The sequence below is a fragment of the Pollachius pollachius genome (genome assembly GCF_949987615.1).
Source record: "Pollachius pollachius genome assembly, chromosome: 9".
NCBI lineage: Eukaryota > Metazoa > Chordata > Actinopteri > Gadiformes > Gadidae > Pollachius > Pollachius pollachius.
The window spans coordinates 16913259-16938608 of record NC_136942.1 but is presented as its reverse complement, the minus strand read 5'-3'; the positions used below and the strand labels follow the sequence as shown (position 1 = coordinate 16938608).

Genomic DNA, 25350 nt, shown 5'->3' with positions numbered 1-25350 from the left:
CTCTAGTTTTCCTCTCCCTAGGGGAGGGACGGGAATGCAGCGAACAACGTTTCCAAATAACTGGAATTCCGTTTCCGCTTTAGGGAGTGGACATTGATTTCATTTCTTCGCCCCGCGGAAACTTTTGCTACTAATTCGCATAAAGTTTCTTCTTGCCATCGACTTGGATAAGTTGCACCGATGGCTTCTTCGCCTCAGAAATCTCCGTCCTCTCCCAAGTCCCCGACACCGAAATCACCGTCTTCCAGAAAGAAAGATGATTCGTTCTTGGGAAAACTTGGAGGAACTCTGGCAAGAAGGAAAAAAGCAAAGGAAGGTAAACTATGTTTCACTAAACAATCCGGACGTGGCATTGAACATTATTCAACATTTTTACTGTGCTCTGCAAAATAATCGATGGAGATGGGCAACAATATTAGCTTAACAATTATTTGTTACGAGTCTTACACATTGAGTGCCGTATGTCGTAATATCTATGATTCACTCGGTCTATTTAACTAAATATCTATTTTTCTGACATTATTTTATTTAACACAGATGGACGGGCATATGGTTGACTAAAGTAGCCTATTGTTTATTCAATAACCTAAACTCAAACGGTAATGAACGCGTCACACTCGCATTTTTTGCGGTGCCGCGGGCTATGTTTCCATGTAGGGTATTGACTCCGCTATAACTGCAATAACCGAGGCATGACATAATGGTAAACACAGGGCCTCTGGCTTGTAGTAGGATAGTTGTCGGTGAGTCTAGCATTTGCTCTCACGGAGAATGTTAAATGTTACTTTTTAAGTCTCAGATATGCAGAAATGTACAGCCAATCTTTTTTCATTGATCATGGTAGGGGCTGATGATTTGTAATTGTAATATTTAAATGGACTGTAATCATGTGTGATATTATCATATTATGACAGTTTGTTCTTTGAATCTGGTAAAGAAAACAAGAGGTATGTCCTTTTGCTGACCCCATTTTGATTAATGTCTATTTCAATTGCTGTTGGACAATATGACATGGGCCTCTTGTCTAGGTTTTTATTGTGGAATGAATTGTTGTTGTCATTCCGGATGCTATTCACCAGCTGAGCCCAGTTTTATGTTTCCATATTTTTCCTCTCAAGCGTCACATATACACCAAATCACATTACACCCACTTTTATCTTTTTCCTGTGGACTGTGTTCAACAGACGGCCAGCGGGTGCACGTGACATACACATACACAGCATCAAACACAAAGAGCAACATGCATACTGCCCAGACGCCTATGATTTAATGGGAACCCTTGGCTGGATCCCTTTTGTGTTTGACATTAATTACATTTAGGTTCCCGGGGACGTTTATGACACAGGTGGCTACAGAGACAGTGTGGACAGAGGGAATAGAGGGCTGGGGGGTGCTTCAGATAAGACTACCGATTGGCTTGGGAGTGGGAGATGGGTGGGGATGTGGAAGTGGACGAAAAGGAGATGAAAGATGTAACGATGGGGGAGATGATGAAAGGAGGGAGGGATGGGTGCTCATTTATCCATAGTACATCATGATGTCAGCCCATCGCGGGTCAGACACGCACCATCCCACGCACCAACGCACAAAGCAGCTGCCATTGCAGTAGCGTTGAGAGCCGCCATGAAGGGGGCAGGGACAAACCGTATGTTACGTTACGTTGTTACTGTCAAAATATTGGAGGGAGAGAGACTTTTCTTTTACTGCTCACTCATTGAACAGCATGGAGTTTTGGATTCTAGTATTTAAATTGTTTGTTTAACAAAAAGGTGCATCATTTTCGCAGAATATCAAAGGCCTTAATTATTCCTGATATTAAAGTTAAAACATCACTAGAATTCGGCTCCCTCTTTCTGCAGAGTTGGATAAACTCCCCCTACCTCGACCTTGGGTGTACAACAAACTAGGTCTTAGAATGATGGCCCCAGTATACTGCCAGGAATACCGCCCCGACAGGCCCACCTACGACCCACCTCCGCTGCTGGCACTGGGCCCTGCGGTCGGCAGCATGCAGTATGTCACTGATCTCGCTCACCTGCCGAACATCCGTTTCACAGAACAAACCTCCCAGAAATCTCACTGGGGAGCTTGCAAACTATGGCAATGTGAGAAACACACGGAAGAGGCTAGGTCACGCACACACAGATACACAATGGTGTGTGTCTGTGTGTGTGTGTGTTCGTGTGTCAGTGTCATAGTCCTCCTCAGCCTCCTCTTCCATGCTTTGGTTTGGGTAATTAATCATGTACATTACAGGAGAATCTCAAATGTGGCCCACGGCAGGTGGCGGCGGGGAGGAAGGCAAAGGGAGTTGACACCACCCCATGTCGAAGGGGATATTGGATCTAACAGACTCCGTTAGTGGTGTTATTGTAGTGTGAAATTCTAGTTGATTTCTTTATTTTTTTATTTCAAGGGAAAATACAGTACTGGGGCTCTGAATGTGTTCTAATGTTCTCTGTTCTCATGCAACCTGTGTGTGTGTGTGTGTGTGTGTTCGGGACACACGCACATGCACACTTATGGATGGTGTTGATTAGAAGGATGCTCTCCTGGGAGGTGAATTTGCGGTGATGTCCACACTCAGCTTTGTATAGAAGTGCAAACAGACACAAGCTGATCCGACAAACCCCTTAAGCCTCCTCTGGAGGCTCCATGGACACACACACAATATAAATATAGTATGTATGTATGCATGTATGTATTATAATATGTAAATGTGTGTTTGTGTTTGTATGTATAATTGTATGTGTGTGCAGAGATGGAACGAATCAATGTGTCGGACAGGACGAGCAGAATGGCATGATAGGCTCTTTCAGACTCTGCCGCGTTGCAGCATGGAAAGGCAGAGCAACAAAATGGTCAAAATGGTCACAATTTGAAGAATGGGCGTTTTAAAATCCTAAAAGTTGCATCTTTGGTTCTTGTTGTAATTGAAGGCCATGTGTGACATGCCACCTGATTTTTTTTTTGTCATTATCAAAGTAGCCGTAATGAACTCCTGTGGCCACATTTTTCATAATATTGGAGCCATGGAGGGGGAACAGAAGCCGGGTGCAGACGATGTTCATACCAAACTGATCATAATGCACATTCAGTGTTAGGAATGGAGTTAGTTTGACTTCTCCTTCTCCTTCTCTTCCAGTGTCCGAGCTTCAGGAGGAGGGGATAAACGCCATCAATCATCCTCTCAGCCCCTCCCACTATGAGCTGGATCCTGAGGACACAATGCTAGGTAGTACCAACCCACCGGCCAGTACTTCTATTCAAATCTCAGCTGGTGGCTGAAACCTGTGCTCCGGTCTGGTTTTAACCCCCCACGTCTCGTCCCCCCCCGAACCCCCCTTTAGAGGAGAATGAAGTGCGCACCATGGTGGACCCTAACTCCAAGAATGACCGCAAGCTACAGGAACTCATCAGGGTAAGTCCGACTTTTAGCTGGTAGGAATAAGGACCTAACTACCAGTTATTCTGCATTCATGAATATGCTGATGCTGGAGTTGCTGTGACTTTAGTCCTTAGTTCCTGACCAAGTGAGGATGTTAATGGTTCAAAATTCATGTTCACAAAAAATGAAAATGGAATAAAAAAGGAATGTGTCTTCTTGACACATCTTGTGTAAAGCTGTTCTAACTTCTGCCTGTGGTGTGGGTACTTTTTCGTCCAGGTATTGATCGACTGGATCAATGACGTATTAGTGGGAGAGAGGATCATCGTTAAGGACCTGGCGGAGGACCTGTACGATGGACAGGTCCTGCAGAAACTCTTCGGTAAGAAACACAGACTACATTTGGTAGTGTTCGACTGCGGTGGCACTTCTCCTCAGCGAGAGATGGGGACTGTGTAAAGGAGTCACAGTTTCACCCACTGTAGTCCTAACTCCTGATACAACACTGTGTAAAGGAGTAACAGGAGTCACCCACTGTATTCCTAACTCCTGATACAACACTGTGTAAGGGAGTAACAGTTTCACCCACTGTATTCCTAACTCCTGATACCAACACTGTGTAAGGGAGTAACAGTTTCACCCACTGTAGTCCTAACTCCTGATACCAACACTGTGTAAAGGAGTCACAGTTTCACCCACTTTAGTCCTAACTCCTGATAGAACACTGTGTAAGGAAGTAACAGTTTCACCCACTGTAATCCTCTCTCTCGCCATCCAGAGCGTTGGTTTTCTGTCTCAAAACGCTGTCTGCTCGTGTACATTTTTCTTTTTTTTGTCTGTCGGACCACAGAGAAGCTAGAGGGCGAGAAGCTGAACGTGGCGGAGGTGACGCAGTCGGAGATCGCCCAGAAACAGAAACTCCAGACAGTTCTGGAACGCATCAACGACTCCATCAAGGTGTCTACCCGTAGCATCCGCTGGAATGTCGACTGTAAGACCACCCCCCATTGCTTATTACACTTTAATAGACTAACATGCTAGACCTTAAAACTACTTTACTACCTTGATCCAGGTATGCCAAGGCCTTCAAGCAGGGCAATTATGTCAAAGTATTGGAGTAAAATGTTAAGTTTCTATCTTGTGTGGGTACCTGAGCCAGGTAAACTCTAAGATCAACATATAAATAACTCAAATAATTGGCAGACATAAAAAAAGGGTTAATAAATGAACGTCATTGAATTTATTGTGGAAGCCCAATGCTGGAAAGTAAAATATGAAAGACGTGTAATTTTTTTTACCATTATGAAATTCCCCCTTATTTAAAAGCTCCTCTTTGAAAATGGAATTCAAGCAATGAATCCTCTCACAAAAGTGAAAGGACTCTGAGGGCTGAGAATAGCATGGCATGTAATTGATTTTGCAAAACATTCTAATCAATACACTTTTTGGCTTCTTTCCGCTCAGCCCTACCCTGGTCAAAGCCTTATCAGCCTGCCTTCACCCTCATGTTACTCACTCAGGTTCCCTCGGCCACTGACCGTCCAATAGGCTTCTTTTTAGTCCACTCTGTTAATTTGAAGTTACCAGTGGGCACAATCAAAGGCAGGCTTTGGCCACTTAATTGATCCTTGCTGTTTTCGCACGTACACACACACACACAAACGTTCTTGACAGGACTATATAGCAGGGTTTGGTACCTGCATTCAACTTTATCATGCGTACTATATATATAACTATGGAAAATAATTCATATTTTACATGTATTTTTTGGGCTTTATTGTTGAAGGCCATCTTTTTAAATGGCATACAACTAATATGAAGGTCGCATGTCTCGACTGGAAGACCTTCCAGGGTCAACATAACACTCGCAACTGAAAAGCCTTTAACATAAGCCTTCCACCACAGCGGTCCACGCCAAGAGCATTGTTGCCATCCTTCACCTGCTGGTGGCGCTGTCCCAACACTTCCGTGCTCCAATCCGATTGCCCGACCATGTCTCCATTCAAGTAGTGGTCGTCCAGGTGGGTTTGGCATGTTCCCTGGAATGTGTCTTTGAGTGTGTGTATTATTATGATGATGATGATGATGGTGATGATGATGATGATGACAATCATGTCCAACACATTTTATTTTATTGGCTGCTTTTCCACAGAAAAGAGAGGGCATTCTTCAGTCTCGGCAGATTCAAGAGGAAATCACTGGAAACACAGAGTGAGTCAGCCGGCTGTGCATACATCGCTAGCACTATGAATGGACATTCATTTATTACGTTCATTTGGTTGCATCGCTATCTATTATACTGGATGACGTGAAAGGGCCGATACTCCGATGGATCGCTCAAACGTCGAATACCCCGCCTACCTACAACTGACATCCATTATGGTCATCCCATTTTTCCTCTGCCTTGTGGAACAACTAGTGCAATAATGGATGACCAGCAATTGTGTAAGAAGAAGGGGTATGGAGGCACACTTGCCAAGTGGAAGCATTAGACAATTAAAGGAACACACACACACCCAAACACACACACACCCAAACACACACACACCTAAACACTCACACACACACACACACACACACACACACACACACACACACACACACACACACACACACACACACATACCTTTCGCTTTGCGGCGGTCCTGCAGGCTGACAGCAGCAGCTGTGCAGATAAACCCAGGCCAAAGCGCACACACATACCCAATCACACACATTTTGTCACGGTAGATAGACATGCCATGTTAATAATTCAAACACACACACACACTGTCACACTGGCAAATCAGCTGTTACCACACCATCAAGGCCTCTGCCCAGGCGTGCCTGCCTCTGCCATCACAGATTACACTGTGTGTGTGTGTGTGTGTGTGTGTGTGTGTGTGTGTGTGTGTGTGTGTGTGTGTGGGGGGGGGCTCTTGCCATGTCTTGCTGGCCTGTTCATTGTGATATCCCTTCCTCTGGGCCACTTACAGCCCAACATTCCCTTCACTCCAAGCCACCTGACCACCCCTTACCTCGCCCCAGACCATAATATCCCAGCATAATCCAACACCAACAATGCGAAGGATGGGCTGCCTTTTCCCGCCAAGTGAAACCTATACAGACATTACACAAACATGCAATCTTCTCCCAACAAAGTCATGCTGAGCAGTTTTCAATTTGTTGAGATGATGGCAACAGGCTACTACTACTATAGGTAACCTGACCGCCAGTCTGCGGATGACAACGGTTATAATGCCATATGTTATTCCCCATATATCTCTGTGGTTTTCCATGTGGGCAATACACAAGGCACTGCCCTCTATTGTAGCTGACATGATAGGGTCCCAGGACAGACCCATTGTCCACTTTCATTCCTCTGAACGTGATGCTCATTCCCAGCATTCCTCGGCGGTTGAATTGGAGGCATTTCACTTCAGGAGGAACAGAAATCAAAGAGTGGGATATTGTACATAAGTGCAAAGGGGCTCTTTGCATTTGATTTGGCTGATGTATTCTCTCTCCCCCCCCCCCCCCCCCCCCCCCCCCCCCCCCCCCCATCTCTGCCATTTTTCTTCTCTTGATGGATGTCTTCTGTCCCAGGGCATTCTCTGGAAGACACGGTATGTTTTGTTTGCTTTGTTTTATTTAAAAGGAAACTGTATGCCTCCATCAATATACATTCTTCAATTTACATCTCCCCCATCGTTATATACATTTTTTTGACCAAATGTTCTCATGTGTCTTTAGAACGGGATGCTTTTGACACCTTGTTCGACCATGCTCCAGATAAGTTGAATGTTGTCAAAAAGGTAATAAGTTTGAACAATCTCCCTTTGTTTGTTGTATTTTTTTAATGTGTCATGATGCTGCCAATTTCCATGGTTCTGTGTAAAACCAAATAAAGCTTATTCACCTAGCAGCCATCGTCCACATTCAGTCCCCCCCCCCCCCCCTTGCCCCACTAGCATTTAGAACCAAGATGGCCACTAGGTTAATAAGGCAGATCAATAAATCAAACACTTTTTAATTAAGGAGGAGTATTTCCTTGGTGACTGACGGTTCTGTTCTGTTCTTTGTGGTCCTCAGACTTTGATCACATTTGTGAACAAACACCTGAACAAACTCAACCTTGAGGTGTCTGAACTGGACACACAGGTATTCACACACACCCACACACAAACCCACACACACACACACACACACACACACACACACACACACACACACTGTTATTCATAAAGAGAGTGAGTGTGTTTCCTTGAGTGGGGGGGTTTATGGTTATCTCTAAAGTGCCTTGACGACAAATATTTGAATATGTGGTTTAGGCCTTGCAAGCATTCCATTTTTGGTTGCAATAAAATGACAAAAATACTTAAGCAGTGACGATGGATTACTATAAGTCGTGATTTATAAACATTTAAACAACAAACGTGAATCATATTCCCTAAAAACTCTAGACATGGACCTTGTATGGTTTGATGGACTTCCATCGGTCCACAGTGATTTACATTTGTGGAAAATGAATGTGGTCCCCATCAGCTGCATCTCAGTTGTGTATATTTCATTGATATTCTCTAATGGAATCGTTTGCTTCCTGTTACTGATTTCCTTTGCTAGCACCAAGCTTAGACTCTGTGGCCTCCTATTTGATGATACAACTAACAAGCGCTGTGTTCCTGTCACTTGCCTATCCCCCCCATCTGTGAGTCATAAAGGGGGATTAGGGCCTCTTTGTACTGACCAGCGGACGTCTTTATAGTTTGCAGATGGTGTTTACCTGGTCTTGCTGATGGGGCTCCTGGAGGGGTATTTTGTGCCTCTCTACAACTTCTTCCTCACTCCAGAAAACTTTGACCAAAAGGTACTGCTCAACTGCTTTCTGACCTCCATTCAATGATTAGTGTTTTGTATTACAGTCTTCTGTGAAGACTTCTGCCATTTTTCGAATGTTTCCACTTAAAGGATAGCTGAAACTGTCAGGTCAGACACATCTAACCTGAAATGAATCAGTGGCAAACCTTAACGGACACTAAACATTATTTCCAAATGCCTCTTTCACATTTCATATCAGTGTTCCCTTTCTCCCTACCGTTCTCTAATACTGAACATTCAAATCGCCAAGGTCTCTGTACCTCTCACCTTGAAAACCATGACAATGACTGTGGGAACCTCAGTGTGTAGACAATACCGGCGCCTTGTTCACCGGGACCTGATGGACACGGGATCGCAACCTGTCTCTGCCTCCGATTCCCCTCCTTAAGAAATGCCTCCGTAAATCTAGGCCTGATAAATAGCATCCCTTGTCCCCTTGGACTCCATTCAGCGCTCGAGCATCTTTTCAGCCACTCCAGCGGGCTCTGTTGTACTGCGGTATTCTGGACAGGCGATCCACGCAGACACCTCCGTAGCCTTGTGTTTGGTTGCCAGCCAACATGCCCTGCCAAGCCGCGCAGCCGAATGGGCATCACTGCTACAGTGCGCACAAATCAACTCTCAAGAGCATACACACACACACACACACAAACACACAAACACACACACGAACACACACACACACACACACACACACACACACACACACACACACACACACACACACACACACACACACACACAGATAGTCTCCGCCTGGAAGAACAGGCACCAGCCCCAAAGCATCTGTAATCTCCTATTGCACAGGGAACGCTGGAGTGGCTAGGGGGGCTTAGAGAGAGAGAGTGTGTGTGTGTGTGTGTGATCATAGTGTCGTTGGTGGTTGATGCCTTGGTTAGTAGCTCCGTACTACAGCTGAATGTCATTCTCTCTCCATCTCTCCACGATTGTGTTGGACAGCCACATATATGACATGAGCCCTCATAAACCCTGTGTGATGACTACTTCCTGTGGGCGAAGAACACAATTATGTGTCCGCACAGATGAGTGGAAAGATGGGCCCTGTTGTTTCGATCTCAAGTCTCCCAGCGCTGACATTTTCAAGGTTTATTTTATTCTATTTTCTGATTGGTTGCAAGTCCAGTATAAAGAGATCTTCTCAGAAATAGGTGTTTTTAAAAATGCACATGTTCACAGATGGTTCAGACAGTTTCACAGGTCTATCTAGATGTTTTATTATATTTTATTGCTTCCTTCCTCCCCCCCCCCCCCCCCCCCCCCCCCCCCCTCCCGGTATATCAACATACTGTAATTGTATGACCTCTTACATTCTCCAAACACGTCAATGGTACGATGCTGAACTCCGTAGTACTCCACCTTCTGTCTTGCCTGTCTTATTCAAGCGGCTGCCATGACCGCCTGTTCATGAAGCACAGGCAGAAGAGACTAATGCGAAATAAGCGAGTACATCTCTGGCCTAATGGCCTCTGGTTAGTACGCAGTGGTGGGATGCAGCCAATGGGAAGACAAAAGACAATACATCTTGCCTTGTTTGGTTGCTAGATCGTCTCCACATTATGTATTTCACATGGTCATGGTTGATTTTATATGGAATTATTATTATATGGAAAGTTATTAAAGGTTGAATTTAATGAGTTTTGGTAATAGAGTATTTTCTTCAACAAGTCAATTTCCCAAATATGGATTTTTATGCATTTGATACTTTCTGACAAACTATTTCTACTATAAGAAACTAAGAATACATTGATATCCTCTTAATTTGGGAGAACTGTAAGAGAGTGTTGTCTCAACGTGACTACCAGAGAGGACATTGACCGGGACTCTTTGGTAAATGGGTAGGGTTGGCGAGTATGGTGCAGTGATATAAATCTAACGAAGGCTGAGTTTTGTGCAGCTGCTATAGGCTTTGGCCTCCTGTGTCGAACAAGGCCCCCTCTGTTTGCCCACAGAGGAAGCTGAGGTTGAGGATTGAGCTGACCTCGAGTTTATTGTGGGTTTTATCGACCCACTTTCCACGGTCTCTTATCACCGTCGTCGTGGTAATTGTGTATGTTTGCTGTCCACCTGGCTACCCTAAGCCCGTGTGTACACATGTGTGCTGTGTTTATATTGTGTATTCACTCACCTTTTGTTTGCAGGTTTGTGTTTGTGCATGTTAAATATCAGAATGCCAAATGTTGCCTTTCAGTGTTTACATTTCGGAAAGAACGATAATTAGTGTTACGATTTGGATGTATAAATCAATTTAGGCTACCTTTAATCATCTCGACCTTCTGGAAATGTTTTTTGCACCAGATGCATTGATGAATTATGAACATTTGAGTCTATTTCAATGTTTCTCTTAAACCACAATGCACTTGGTAAAATCTCGGAAAGATTGAGTGGGAGCTAATGGAAGAAGGCCGTCAGCTCATGGGACGTAAATGAACCTTTTACATTACGATTGGCAAGCTAGTGAACGTGTTTGTTTTTGATACTGCTCCATCTTCCGCAGGTCCACAACGTGTCCTTCTCCTTCGAGCTGATGCAGGACGGAGGGCTGGAGAGGCCCAAACCCAGGCCAGAGGGTAGGGCTCGTCTGCCTAAAACATCCCTCTCCTTTCTGCACTTCATGCAGTCTCTGCCTACAGTTAATTAATCATTCACGGGGACTGCAAAGACTTGCGGATGTGCATGGAAGTTTGGTAGTTGGGGAAAGTACAAATCGAAATGCTCTTTCAAAACCGGTGAGAAGAGGTTTTTCTGTCAAGTATGGATTGGTGGACGAGATGAGGATTCCCAAACACGGTGACGCCATCTCAGAACTCAGATTTGTTGTGTTTAGCAACTAGAAAAACAGATTGGCTCAGATATAAGCCCTAAAGCAGCAGTAGTTCCCAGATCATGTGTCTCTGCCTCTGCCCCTGTTAAGCCTATTTAAATATGGGGAGGTCCATTTGACTGCCAGCCTCGACTCTGGGAAAAGAAAATTGGAAATATTGTATTATACAGTGATGTTTTGTTTAACCAGGGATTAGTACCAATACATTTTGCCGTTTGCCTTTTGTCACTGTAATAGCAACATGCTTTCCCTCCCTCCAGACATCGTGAACTGTGACCTAAAGTCCACGCTGCGTGTGCTCTACAACCTCTTCACCCGCTACAGGAACGTTGAGTGACCAGCTTCTGTTGCTGGAGGGAATCCCTTTAGAGCACGCCTCCCCTCCAGTACATTTGGTAATCTTGTTTATTTTCCATTGACTTTCTCCCTCCGAAGAAAATGTATTTTTAAAGATATTATTGGTGTTACAATTTCCAAAATGTTTTTCCGGTATACCACATTTCACTTTACCGTATTCTCTTGCTTATTGCACATTTCCACACTGCTCGGCAGAACTGTTAAAGGTCTGTAGTAGACTTATGACCCATTAGGTGAAGCAATGTTATTTTTACACGCATAAAGCATTGTATCTTTAGTATCCTGTTCAATCTTATGCCATCCCTAGATTTCGGTTACGCCATTTGGAAAATTTAAGTGGGAGACGCTTGCTTCTTTTTTAATTATAAGATGTATTTATTGTACATTAGCATCCACCATGTTATGGTGTCTTTGCTTAGCTGAACTGTAAAAGTGTGACCAAAGCTTTGTTGTAAGAAATCAATTTTTCTCTATTTGTTTTTATAATACATTAACCACTGGCCTGATTCAACATCCTAGTTCGTCCCAGTAGATGTTGAATCAGTTCTGCCGGCTGAAACTATAACACTCACCTGACCGGTTTCATGGAGCACGTTAACCCGGCTATACAGTACTGGGCGTGGACATCACTAGATTGCTCTCACACACATTGCATTAGTAAGATAAGAAAAAGATATGTTTATAAGGTAAGATAAAAGATAAGTTGGTAAGATAATTAAACTTGTATTGTTTTTAAGAAAAGGGATCAAGTTGTGATTATGGTCACACCCCTTATTGATGGTTTAAAGAGAAAACTGAAATAAATCTTAGTTTTATACTCCTGCTGAATGGACCTTTCAAGAATTTTGGGATAACATAGGCCTTAATACATGCAAACAAAACCCTAAGTATATAGCAATGAATATAGCTGCCCACAAATTGTTTGTTCCTATCATTTATCTATTGAAGGTTTGTCGTAAATGTAGAGTGTGTATCATTCAATAAACCACTCATTCTCTGATGTTTCTCATTCATTCTCTCCAAAATAAACGGTAGTACATTCAGTATGAGGTTTTATTGTTGGCAAATTTCATACAAGGGACATTTTTGATAAGTGTTATGGACAAAAGGCTGTGTTTATTTTATTCATTTTACCCTGGTTTTGTGTTGAACACTCGGGCAATTTGATTTAAACACACTTCAGAGAGCGTGTGTGAAATGGAACAATCCAACAACCTTCCGTTGAAGAATTCCATGAAGTTGTGATTTGACATGATATGAATATAATTGTTGACAATATAAGTAAACTAGTTAAAATGTATTAATATGTCACAATAAGAAATATATTAAAAAAATTCTGAATGCATCGTCCAAAATGAATCTAAAATGCTTTTCATATTACGTATCAAGCATGGATTACATTTTATATCCACAATCATAATTTTGATTTGTTTTGATAACTCATTCATGATTTCACCCTTGGACGGATTAAGTTGCTTCATGTATCCCCTTGACATGAAAGTTTGTCAGGGAATATTAAGTGATGACGTTTAATAAAGAGATACGGCTAGTTTTCATTAGAGAAAAGGTGGAATTGCTGATTACCGATCACTCTGACTTTCCTGATGAATGAACAGTTTCCCCTTGGGTACAGTTAGATGGCTATTACCTTAAATGAATGAACATAAAAACAGGGTATTTTGCTCTTGCTCCAAACAGCTAAATGAATAATCTTGAGTGGGAGCAGCGAGAGGTCTGGTTCAGCGGCTGAGAATGCCCGTGTTACACCAAAGAACTGCCTCTGTTTGCTCTGTGAAGTTTGACCAGAAAGTTAATAAGTATATATGAGCACAAAAGAAAATTAAAATAATTATGGCTCAACCTCCCTCGCCTTCCCCCTCTGGCTTGATTGTCTCTGAGATAAAGTCTCCGGGAAGCAGAAGAACAGCCTCTATCTTACCTGCTATCTCTCTCCTCTGTATGGGTACTCACACACTCCAACTGCCAAATAAATGTCACAGATACCGTATGGAATCGTGGCCAGGTCCTATTCTCTCCAATAGTGTTGATAAAACACCCCCCACATTCCTCTGTCTCTCTGTCTCTCTCCCGTCTCTCTGTCCTGCTCTCCCTTTATATTCCTGATTCAGATTCAAAGGGATTTATTGGCAGAATGAAAAAGGTTAAATTCGAGGACACCCTGAATTGAATGTGATAACGTGGTCTGATGCTCAACAGTTTAAGTTCTGGTAGTTTGGATGCAGGATGGAGAGTGCAGTCCAGGGTTATTAGAGAGTGAAGTAAGAGAACAGGCTGCTACTGCTTTCTCTCCGGTATGACCCAATGTGTCTGTGCTCCAGCGTTGTCTTTCATCCATTAGCTAAAGGTTTATGTGGTTCATCTTTTGCATAACAGCTTTTTAATCATATATAATTATAATTTCAATAATGGTCATTTAGTCATTTAATTTAGCCATTGTCGCTTGACAATCTCACATTTGGTTTGCAATGCAATGTGTTTGATTTCATTCTTCATGTACAAATGAACACTGAAATAACATAAATGTTTTTCATATTGCATCTTAACTATGTTAAGATGTACTATGTAATTAATATAATTTCCTTAACAAGCACTTGTTTTCCAACTCCTATTCCTCTGCACTCAGACTTGTTGTTTCTTACTAGAACCTTGCTGATGCAGCTCTTTTTTGTGTCAATGTCTTTGTAGTAACTACCGTGATGTTTTATTGTAAACTTGAATAGTGACTTGCTGCTTCCCTTGGAATTGGTCCAGTCTGCTTTGTGATTTCTTCTGTGTTTTGTGGTCGTCCTGATACTCCGAGTCTAATCTAAACCATGTGTCTCATGCTCATCTGTTTCCCTGCTTAGCTGGCATACAAGAACAGGAAACTGTAGTTCATATATATATGGACATTATGCATAGCATTACTTTACTTAATAACATATCAGGACTCACACAAAAGTATGATAAAAATATGTCAAAGCCCATAATAATGTAGATGTGTTTCATCAGAGGGTATTTGGGCAAATAAAGGCCTCTAAATAAAAAATATTTACACTCAACATTTAGAGACATTTTAGTTTTTTGTAGGAATGTTGTTTTTCCTTCTAACCTTCCCACTTGTTGCATTTTTTAAATCTATTCAACTGCAAAAGCAGTGTTGTCAGGGGCAACTGTTTTACCCCACAAAATAAACATGACAAAAAACACACCTTTAACAGACAAATACAAGAGGCAAGCCAGTAACCGCTGACCTCTAGTGAAAGCTGTGTGTCTTTGTGTTACTGGCTTGTTTGTGATGTGAACAAATATATAATACAAACAATTGTGTAGTTCTGACCCATTTAATGTACATGGAATGGAGCACACAATCTCTCTCACTCTCTCTCCGCCTCACAAACATACACAAACACATACACATGTCCACACGAGGTGTGGAATTCTTGTGTGCTGCATGGCCTGGCTGTGGTGTCGTGTTGCAGTAGCCAGTTCAGGTTGTGACCCAGCCATATCTGTGTTTGTTTTATATCATGGCCCCTCCCTCTGGGGAGATGACAGTCTGCCAATGCCTAAGGGGTTGAAACCTAAGACAGGGTAGAGCTTAGTAGTAAACAACAACTCCTTTATGAGGGCTGAGGCGCTGCCCACTGAATTCAAACACAAAAGGACTTCATGGTCAGGGTGCTGATATTGATGACACTACAATTTTATTTTACAGATAAGAAGACCTACATATTTGTAGTTATGATTAGCTACTTACATGTACACTTTGCTCTTAACATATTCGTTTTTATATTGTGAATTTCCTCACATAGTCACAGTATTTGTACTAGTTGTGAAGTCAAATGGCAGCTGTCATTTCTTAAATGAAAACAGACTATATTTCTGAAAAATGTTTTTTTCATTATCTTAAGCATGGCGTCTTTCTTGTCCGCATTAGGGTCCTATGACCATTCTTTCTCTGAATTGAGTTGAGGCTCACCACTGTTCTTTTGTTAAATGCAGCCCATACAGTCTGTCCCCTTTCCACCTACCCCCTGGCCCCCACCCTCTCTTCTCTTCCACCCATCCTCCCATCTCACTACATTCAGAGTGACGCCACTATTACCCCGCCCCGCTAACTCAATCTTTGCGTTCATTTCATTCCTGTTCCCATTCCTGCTCTCATTCCGCGCATATTTCGCATCCCTGAAGATACGAAGCCACTTTACACATCCGGACCGCCCGATCTAGCAAAAACAAAACCTGTAGGAGTTAGCCAAGATCCTCCTGATGCTGTATCAACATTAATTCGCGGAGAAAGAGGGTGACATATATTATTAAGGAGACGTTTGAATTAAGGTAAGTTCCCAAGGAGTTCATGAGCCCGTAGGCTACAGTCAACACTTCCCCGGATATTTCACTAACGTTGAATCTATTGCGGACGGAAATGTTGACCCGAACAAAAACCGAAAGATATCTTAGGCTATATGTTCACTTCATTGAAAGAAAAACATTATTGATATTTACTGGAGGTACTGTTCGCCAGCTGGTTGGCTACTAGTCGGGCACGGAGCTTTTGAGCGACTGATTTGGGAATGATGTCGACTATAGTAGGCACATCACCTATCTCTTCCCCCAAAAACATCCGACCCGTTTTGCAAATTTTGAAGTATTTTATCCTATCGCGTTCGACATTACGTTATATATATATACCTAGCACGTATGTATGTGAACTGTATACGTTTGAAATCCATTATTGTGTTGTCGCTAGCCAATTGAAAGGTGCTGTACGCAGCTGAAAGGCGGCTAAACAAAGCTCCAAGTGAATGGAGGACTTGTTGCATCGGCGGGTTTCCATACAGCAGGGCTGGCGCTCTCTAGGCCACAGGAAACCGCTCCACCAAGTTGCCTTTTCACACCATATTACACCGCCACACTGTGTTTATAGTGTTCATAGGAGGCACTCATGGCAGCTTATTTGTGTACGCAAAACTTGTCGAAATATACCTATATCTGGCCCCATTGAAATTCTGTAATTCCTGTATGGTTAATTTAAATGTAAATAATAAAAAATCCAATATACAAACAGATTTTATTTTATAGTACAGCCATATTAAAACAAAAAAGTATTTTATATTCGTTTGTGTAGGATACATTTTAAAACGATTTGGATTAACCCCCTTTGAAATACTTTGCTTTGTCAACGTTCTGTCTTTGGTCGTTTCATGATGAATTATTGACAATGATGTAGGCCTGCTACACATATGCCAGCAGCCTACTTATTTTTTTTGTACAAAAAACATGCATTTCGTAGAACATTATGTAGTACAAATTGGATTTATTAATGCCGTTGAAGGGAAAGCTTTCCTTTTTGTTCAGTGCATCATTAAAAGTAATAAAAAATTCTAGAGATAATGAAACGTTGGATAAGTATTATGTATTCTCTTTGCTTTTATGATTATTGTCCCCCATTCTTCAACACACACCCACACACACACACACACACACACACACACACACATACACACACATGCATACACACACACAAACACACACACGCACACACACACCTTTCTCCTTAACTATCAGCCTGGATAAATCATGCGTGTAGCTCTATGTGCTTTAGGCCTGCACACCTGTGCACTGAGTTTGCCTGGTCAGATTCTTAATTGTTTTAACTGTGTCCAGAAAGTGTGCAAAGCTTTTGTCCGTTTTCCCCGCCCTCATCCCTCTCCCTCCACTTCATTGACATCTGTTTTGAGTGCTCCATGCACCTGTAGAGAGTGTGTGTGTGTGTGTGTGTGTGTGTGTGTTTAAAAAGGAGGAGGGGGCAGAATGTAAACCAAGGCATTTGTTCTAGGCCTTCCCAGTGCAGACTGACTAATGACCATTTGGTGTGTGTCTGTGTCTGTGTCTGTGTCTGTGTACGTGTACGTGTTTGCCTCTCGCTGTCCAGAGCAGGCAGGCCCATTGTTATGGCAGCAACAGGCGTCGGTAGTCCAAGACACACCATATGGCTTGTGTGTGCTTTCGTCGTTGCCTGTGTGTGTGTGTGTGTGTGTGTGTGTGTGTGTGTGTGTGTGTGTGTTTGTGTGTGCGCATTCATGTTCATGCTGTTGCAATATGCTGGAGCCTCGGACGGATGTTTGCTTCTTTCCCTTCTGTTTTTTTACACAGTATCATCTGTTACCTTGTTTCTATGGAGCACGGCAGAAATTCTACACAGCTTATACAATTTTGTATGAGCTATTGCTGACGGCATTTTTTTGAGGACATGATGTGAAGACGTAGGCTTATTTAAAAAAGATATATCATTGTATGAAACACATTTGTATGATATCAGTAAAAAGAGGTATAAACAGGTGATGGGAGGTTAACATCACATGCTGCTGGTTTTGATCGACAATGGCACACTAACAATTTGCACTATTTCACTCTCTTTTCAGTGTCACTAGTTTTATCTTCTAACGTGGTATTGTATAATTGATCATTGATCTAACCCTTTGAATGTGAAACCAAACCCGTGACTCAGTCGTTCCTTGTGTTGTCACGAGCCACCCCCTCCCCAAATGCACACGCTCATCATTTCGGTAAAGTGGCAGATTCCCCCTGATAAGCGCGTTAAAGAAAGGAGGGAAAGGGACGTGTGGTTAACAAAAGTCAAAGTGTTTGACACCCTCTGCTGTGATTGTAGTCCATACTTTTTAAGAAAAGAATATGATCTTTTGAGGGCTTGAATACGATTTTCGATGAAAGTACACAAGCTGGCTAGGATGTATGTCCTCTGATGGACTTGATTTGTCCACAAGGTACCTACACAGTACCTACATTAACCAGTGTTATTCAGACAAAGCATACGTCATAGCACATAAAATGTACTAAAATAAACAAAATAGATAATAAAGAGAAACAGAGCTTTTCTGCTGTATAGCGTAAACAGAATAGCTGAGGAGGAAATCAGAACTGTTCAAAGACATCTATGTACATATTTGTAACAGGTGGAAAAGGATTCAGGGCTGCCCACTAGCAGATATAGCACTCAGACCTCAAAGAAAGATTCACACTTTGCAAAATACCCAAGTATGCAAACAATTTTAATTTTGCTTGCCTAGTAGCCCCCCCATCGTTTGCGCAGTCGCCGGAATCAGAGTGGGGTATATCCTGGTCCTGAGAAAGACCATTGTATGGCTGTGGAGGTGGGGTATAGTGGGGACGGTGGGGGGGATGACATGGGGTACTGGGCTTGGCTGAGAGGAGGGTGGGGGGGGGGGTTGTTTGGGGAACAAGGGAACAATAGGGGGCCTCCAGGGTTGGGGGGCGAGAGTGGACATGGTGGGGGATGGGGGTTACTAGGGTAGAGGGGAGGGGAGGGGGCTGGCTGCAGGGGCAGCTGAGCCTGTGCTGGCTTGCCTGCCTGTTCTCGGTCTGTTGGGCCAATGGAACTGATTTCCTGCTTTTAGGCAGACAGACAGACAGACAGGCAGTTGAATCAAGGGGTGGAAATGTTATATAGTAAATTATATATAAGCAAAGAGTGTTCACCAATTTTTTTTGGTGAACTCAAACTACTTTTTTTGTTAAGCTTGATAGCTTAGGATTTTTTGTTGAAATATATTTTTAGAATCGTTTTTAATGTTTTTACCCCTTATGATATTGTAATAATACACACTTGTTATATGAAACAAAATTTCCCCATTAGTGTATTAGTCAATTGAATTGAACTTGGTATCACTTGTTTGGTATCACTCATTTATGAACACATGAAGTTGGGCGGGGCCAGCAGATGGCTCCTTCACCACTCAGCGTTTGTATGGGATTTCCTGGCCATGGCAAGAAGGGACCAGGAAGTCGTCAAACCACTTCTGGACAGCTTCCTTGCATTGAGACCAAAGTGAATAGAAAGATAACAGTTGTTTTTACACACACATCTAGCTATTCTCTAACGGGACAGACATAGGTAGCAATTTAATGCTTCATGTTACAACCTAAGAAACAACACTGTCGGATAGCGGGTGTCGGCTTCTATCAGTGTTAGATCAAAGCAACATGTTTATTGATTTCTAGAGTGACTCATGCACACACGCAAAAGCACACAAGCACCGTACAGACACATACATAGGCACACACCTAAGACACACACGCACCGTACACAACCACTCTCTCTCTAACACACACACACACACATGTTTGTCTACAAGCTGTTTTTTTCTTATGTTATATAGAATTTTAATGATTTCTCTGGAGGATGGAAATGGGTTTAAAGTTTGACGTTGAGACTCATGGCTAGATTAGTCATGAGGCGGTGACTGAGGTCTCCCACCGTGTTCCCGGTAGTGTAGTCGGTATAACATTTATTTCCATGCCAGATGTGAGTTAGACGAGTCGGTCATATTCTTCTTTTTTTCAAACATCCTTGTGCAGTTGGCATTACATATCCTAATCAATGTGTATTACTAGGAAAAATACCCTCATCAACGAAGAATGTGTGTCGGACTCAGCATTAATTAATTAATTGAACGAACATTCTAATAAGCATTTCCACAGCATCTAGTTCTGCCTCTGGGAGCTCCCAAGTGTACCGTGTGTGTGTGTGTGTGCGTGTGTGTACGTGCATAAATGTTCATGTATTTATAAGAGTACGACACAACCTCTGTTTGTGTCTGTGTGTGTGTGTGTTTTATGATGTGTTGTATGTGTTAAAATTTGGACTGAGATCAGTCAGTTGTCCCATGTGACGTATCATATATATTGGTCTTTATCAATCATTGTCATGATGGAGTGAAACCTCCCGATGGAGAAAATTCTCAAGTTGAAGAAACAATGAATGAGTGAATGCAAAAAGCCAGCAAATTGATATATTGAAAAATATCTGAACAAAGTGGGTCAAGCCTTGCTGATAGCAATTTAATAAGTGAAGCACAATCTTTCAAGATTTTAATATGCTTTCATCAGAGCTGTGTTTGCAAGAATTAGATAAACACAAGTACAGGCACGCCAAGATTATGAGTGAAGGATTAACTATTAGGGATTTTCATGCAAATATAATACAACACAAACACAAACTAATCCCATTTAGTATCTTTAACCAGCCAATCAGTAACTACACAAAACACTTTTTATCTGGAAGCATCACAAGAGGCTTTGGCCTCAGAAATGTATGTGAAATGCCTGAAAGGTTTTACGGTTCTTATTTGCACTCTATTCATTAAAAATCAATACAAAAGATGAATTGTTAGATGCTCAACAATTTGTCGCTAATTTGTATCTAGTATTTTGGGACGGACATCAGCTAAACCTTTTAGAATCACAAGTATTACCAGATTTTTAAATGGGAATAACATTTTTGACCGACTTGATTGATTAAACTGATTGTGTTACTGCTTAATTATGTCATATAGTTGGGTTATTATGCCTGGTTAAAAATGATAGTACTTTTTATACTCTCATCTAGTTTTTAAATCGGTCATGATTGAACAAAAGGGCAAAATAAAAATTGCCCTGCATAGTAAAAAAGGCTGTATACCCATATTTATATTAGTACAGGAGGGAAAGGCATCCAAAAGCACATTGTTCTGTTTGCTTGTATGATTTGCATTGACCTTTTTAATAATTTCAGTAAGACGCATTGGACTCATTTGCCTTTTTATCATTTGTGCTCTTGTTTCACTCTATTATTGTAATGGTTTTTTTTATTAAGTGCATGGATCTAGAAATGTTTGTGGTTGTATTTGGCTGTTTGGGAACGGATCGTAGCATGGCAAAACAGGGTAAAGTGGAACAATGTTTGTTTTGAGGATTAGAGAGACAATCCTCTTGTTCAAAACCGTGTGTGTGTTTGTGTGCTGGAAGAGGTTGAAACAGATGCTGTGAAGTGTTCCAAATAAAAGAACGACAGAAAGGCTTGCAATAATACTGTCGACTTGTCAAACCAACAAAATCCCTGGGTGACCCAACACACACACACACTCTCACACACACTCTCACACACACACACACACACACACGCAATATGCCTCTGGTGACACAAGCACACGTGTGTATCATTACATTTCATCAAAACCCACTGGCATGTGTAGTGCCCACACACACACACACATACGCACGCACGCTCACACACACACAGGCACACACTCACAGAGTATGGACGGCAGTGGAGGTTGAAGGTGACACCCGAGTGGACAAGATTGAACACGGCTGTAGTGTAGCTGAGATCCAACACAGCTGTAGGAGTGTGGCAGAGAGCCTGTAGCCTGTTCTCCTGCAGCCCCCCCGCAGGAGAACACTGCCAGGCCTGGTGGTCCTGGCTGGAGTGGCCTCGGATCTGAGCAGAGAGGGAAGATTACCATAAGAGAGGGAGAGAGTGTAATCAGGGTATGAAGGGAGTAGCGAGGCAGCCCATAGATCTCTGTGTCTCGCTCTCCAGCTCTCTCTGTCTCTCGCTCTCCAGCTCTCTCTGTCTCTCGCTCTCCAGCTCTCTCTGTCTCTCGCTCTCCAGCTCTCTCTGTCTCTTTCTCTGGCTCCCTCTCTTTCTCTCTGTGTCTGTCTATGGTTGTGTCCGCTTTTAGTTGGGCTCGCAGCTTTGTGTTTAGCTGCGTCAGAGAATTGCTTCGACTCTTCTTAACAAAATGTGTCCGGTAAGAAATCGATTTTTAGAAGGACTACATCAGGATTGATGGGAGTATTGCATCGCCTTCAATGTTTCTTGTTATAAAAAAATTATCAATGCTTCCTGTAGGGTGGGTTTATTTTTTCATTTTCATTGAAACACAACATCCATTTATGGACAAAACGGTTCTTTGGATTAGTTTTAGGGATTCAAACATATTCCCTTCCTAATGGCCTAGACAAACACACAGTGGAGGAAACACATGCTGCCGGTGTGTTGCAGTTAGGCCCATGGGATGAATGAATCCTTGTTTGTTTAAAAAGCCTCTAAAGGGAATGTGGTGGGGGGGTTAGCAAAGAACAAGAGCGACGAATGCAAAACCATACAATACAATCTCTGGGGATTCAGCTGTGAGTCCAAGCTCAGTGCATTTTCTTATATATTAGCAGTGACATACCTTTTGGTGTAGATGCTTTACAGTAAAAATGAATCCCTTGATGAACCGCAGCTGACTATATATTTGTCAGCTGCGTTTCTCACCTGTATACTAATTCCACACCGCTTCAGGATGCTACAGTCTATGTCCAGGTCAAGACATTGGTATAAGTGTGATCTTAACACAACTGGACAGTGGGGGAAGTACTTGTGAAGGCATTTGCTTAAATGTAATTACATATGTATTCAGAGACATGTGAGTACATTGCCAGTGTACTGTAAATACATTTGGGACTCCATTCCAGGAAGCGTCCATTAGTCACATGATCGTCCTTGGTCCTACATCACCATAAACTTCACTCTAAACACATACACAGGTTCTCCACAACACATACACATAATTGCATTAATCCCACAAAGACCCCTGTCTCCAATTAATTAAAAAGATGAGAGGACCATAGTGAGATGTCATTTCAGTATGCCTTATGCATGCCAAAATCAATGAGTAGACTAGAGAGAGTCGCCTTGAATTTTGAATGCAAGGACCTTGACAACATTGCGCGACTGTGCACTGATATTTCCATGTCGAGCGGCACGTGAAACATAATCATGATTGGTCGCTGGAGGCTGACGTTGCTAAGAGGCCTCGGCTCCCAGGGACCTGGCGCTGCATGGTTAGGTCTGTCTCATCTCAATGTAATCAAAGTATTCCCTTTTTTTTTCTGTTTCTTTTAGGTTTGCATTTGGCTCTGACCAGAGGGGGGGGGGAACATTGGCTCACATCAATCAGAAGTCCATTGGCCAGCGAACACTGGTTATTGTTTGCGCAAAAGTTGTGTTGCCCTAGCGTACCATTTTTTTGCTTTGTCGGACACTAAGAATTACCAGTAGAAGCATAACAAAACAGCCTCTGCCACCGGCCTTCACCCGCCCCAGTCCTTAGCACCGACACCGTTTGGCATTGCCAGTGCGTTTGGGCAGCGGTAGACATTGGCCGGGTTTTTGTAAGGCAGCGACTATGGACCGCGGCAGCTGGAGTGGCAGCGAGAGTCCCGGGGAGGACATGGACGGCCTCAGCGACTCCGGGGGAGACAAGACCATGGACGGGGACCCGGAGGGGGTCTGGAGCCCAGACATCGAGCAGAGCTTCCAGGAGGCCCTGGCCATCTACCCCCCCTGTGGAAGGAGGAAGATTATACTGTCTGACGAGGGGAAGATGTACGGTGAGTACTGCGGTGACATTGCTCTGCTGCTTCTTTATCTGTTTACCCCCCCCCCCCCCCGCTGTTATGGCTGGGTCGGGGGGGGGGGTCTTCTGTTTTTCTATGGTTCTGTTTGATCCCTGTCTCCAACTGTTATTTTCAGTTGGAAACCAGGAAGATTAGATTATACCTTTGTGTTGTAATCTGTGTGCCGCATTTTGTTGTTTATTGGGAGCAATGCCATTTTCTTTGTCTTTTTATGTTTGATTCTTATTTATTGAGTCCCTAAAAGTGGTGAAAAGTGCAGCATCCATACATAGCACCAGTGTTTACCCACCCGTCACCAAGGAAGGAGCCGTTAGCTGGTGTTAGCTGGTGTGAGGTTGTGGATGTGTGCAGTTAGCCTCACAGGCAGCCCGTGTCAGAAACAGGGAGCTAATGGAGCTTTGCTAGGAACATCAGAGACAGGGAGAGACAGAGATAGTTTTTTTTGTTTGAGAACAAGTGTGTGTGTGTGTGTGTGTGTGTGTGTGTGTGTGTGTGTGTGTGTGTGTGTGTTTTGTGTGTTTTGTGTGAACTATTAGAGAGGGGAACAGATGGTCCTCTGGCTGCCACCAGCTGCGCCCCCCCCTCCATCCCCCCCTCCCCTCTTTCTTTCTCTTGGTCTTTCTCTCTGGGAAACTACTTATTCTTTACTCTTCTTTAGCCAACTGTAAAGCATGAGTTCTGACAACCAGACTTTTTTGGACTGTTGGGCCATTTCAACCTTTTTGAGAACATCATGTTTTTGGTATTTTTATTTAGTCATCGATTAGTTAATCCGAACTCTGGTCATCTCTAACCGTGAGTCAGAATAGAAACAATTGCTCACATGAAACCTTTGCAATGTGTTCTCCTGGGAGATGTTGACATCTGGTTATGGGAAAGGGGTTAAGACAAGGGGTTAGAGGGCTCCCCGTCACATGTATTCCAGTTTGAGATAATAAGGCGACAGAGCGTTATTTGACCGGGAAATCAGTACAACAAGCAGTATTGACATGCACCCACTGTGAGAATAAGCCTCGGAGGCTGTCTTCCCAACCTGACGCCTCACACTTGTACACTGCTGTCATTCGTGGCATTTGCGATGTCATTAACTGCTGCAGAAGCCTCGTCCTTCTTCACAACGTCCAGGGTTCCTGTGGGGTTCATGTCTCACGGATTAGCCGTGCACTAAACCTCTATGCACGCGTCACTCCACTTGCCTGTACACTGTCGTGGCATTATGCATTTTAACCATGCCTTTGATATTTTTTTCCCCCCTTTAAAAATCCAATGCATGTTTGCGGATTCACTCAGGATGTACCCCCCAGCCCCTCTTTCAAAAATAAAATGTGTGTGTGTTAGAGCGCACACACATTTGTAGGCTTTCATGTTTTCCTTTCCCTTTACACCAACACACACTGGAAGTGTGGCTGACTGCCCGAGCTGGCGTCCTCCTGGTATGGGGGGGGGGTGGATTCTCTTGTTTCAAGCAAATGTCAAGTGACTTAAAATTCAGCAGAGAGGGTTAGAAGATGCGGTAGAGGCCGAGACATTAAAAGAATAAAGAATTCTTGCAGGTTTTCCCTACCTATTTCCATCTATTAGGGATGGCAAAAACTGCTGTGATAGATGAACTACTAATTTTCATGCTGAAAGA

At 42.9% G+C, this 25350-nt stretch overlaps 2 protein-coding genes across 2 annotated transcripts in view; both read left to right on the top strand.

Moving 5' to 3' along the window:
- The first annotated feature begins 73 nt into the window (after window positions 1–73).
- Window positions 74–12444, top strand: parvaa (parvin, alpha a). Its single transcript, XM_079742937.1, has 13 exons — window positions 74–316; window positions 3146–3235; window positions 3351–3421; window positions 3668–3770; window positions 4239–4379; window positions 5294–5409; window positions 5541–5599; window positions 6974–6993; window positions 7121–7182; window positions 7460–7528; window positions 8133–8234; window positions 10761–10833; window positions 11348–12444. Exons 1-13 carry the CDS (start codon window positions 181–183, stop codon window positions 11422–11424), a joined length of 1119 nt encoding a protein of 372 aa, XP_079599063.1. The 5' UTR covers window positions 74–180; the 3' UTR covers window positions 11425–12444.
- Window positions 12445–15637: 3193 nt separating this feature from the next.
- The window catches only part of tead1a (TEA domain family member 1a), a 23054-nt gene continuing 13341 nt past the window's right edge, over window positions 15638–25350 (top strand). The window contains exons 1-2 of the mRNA XM_079743468.1: window positions 15638–15785; window positions 23203–23690. Coding sequence (XP_079599594.1) covers window positions 23486–23690 — 205 coding nt within the window. The 5' untranslated portion in view covers window positions 15638–15785; window positions 23203–23485. The remainder of the gene's footprint in view (window positions 15786–23202; window positions 23691–25350) is intronic.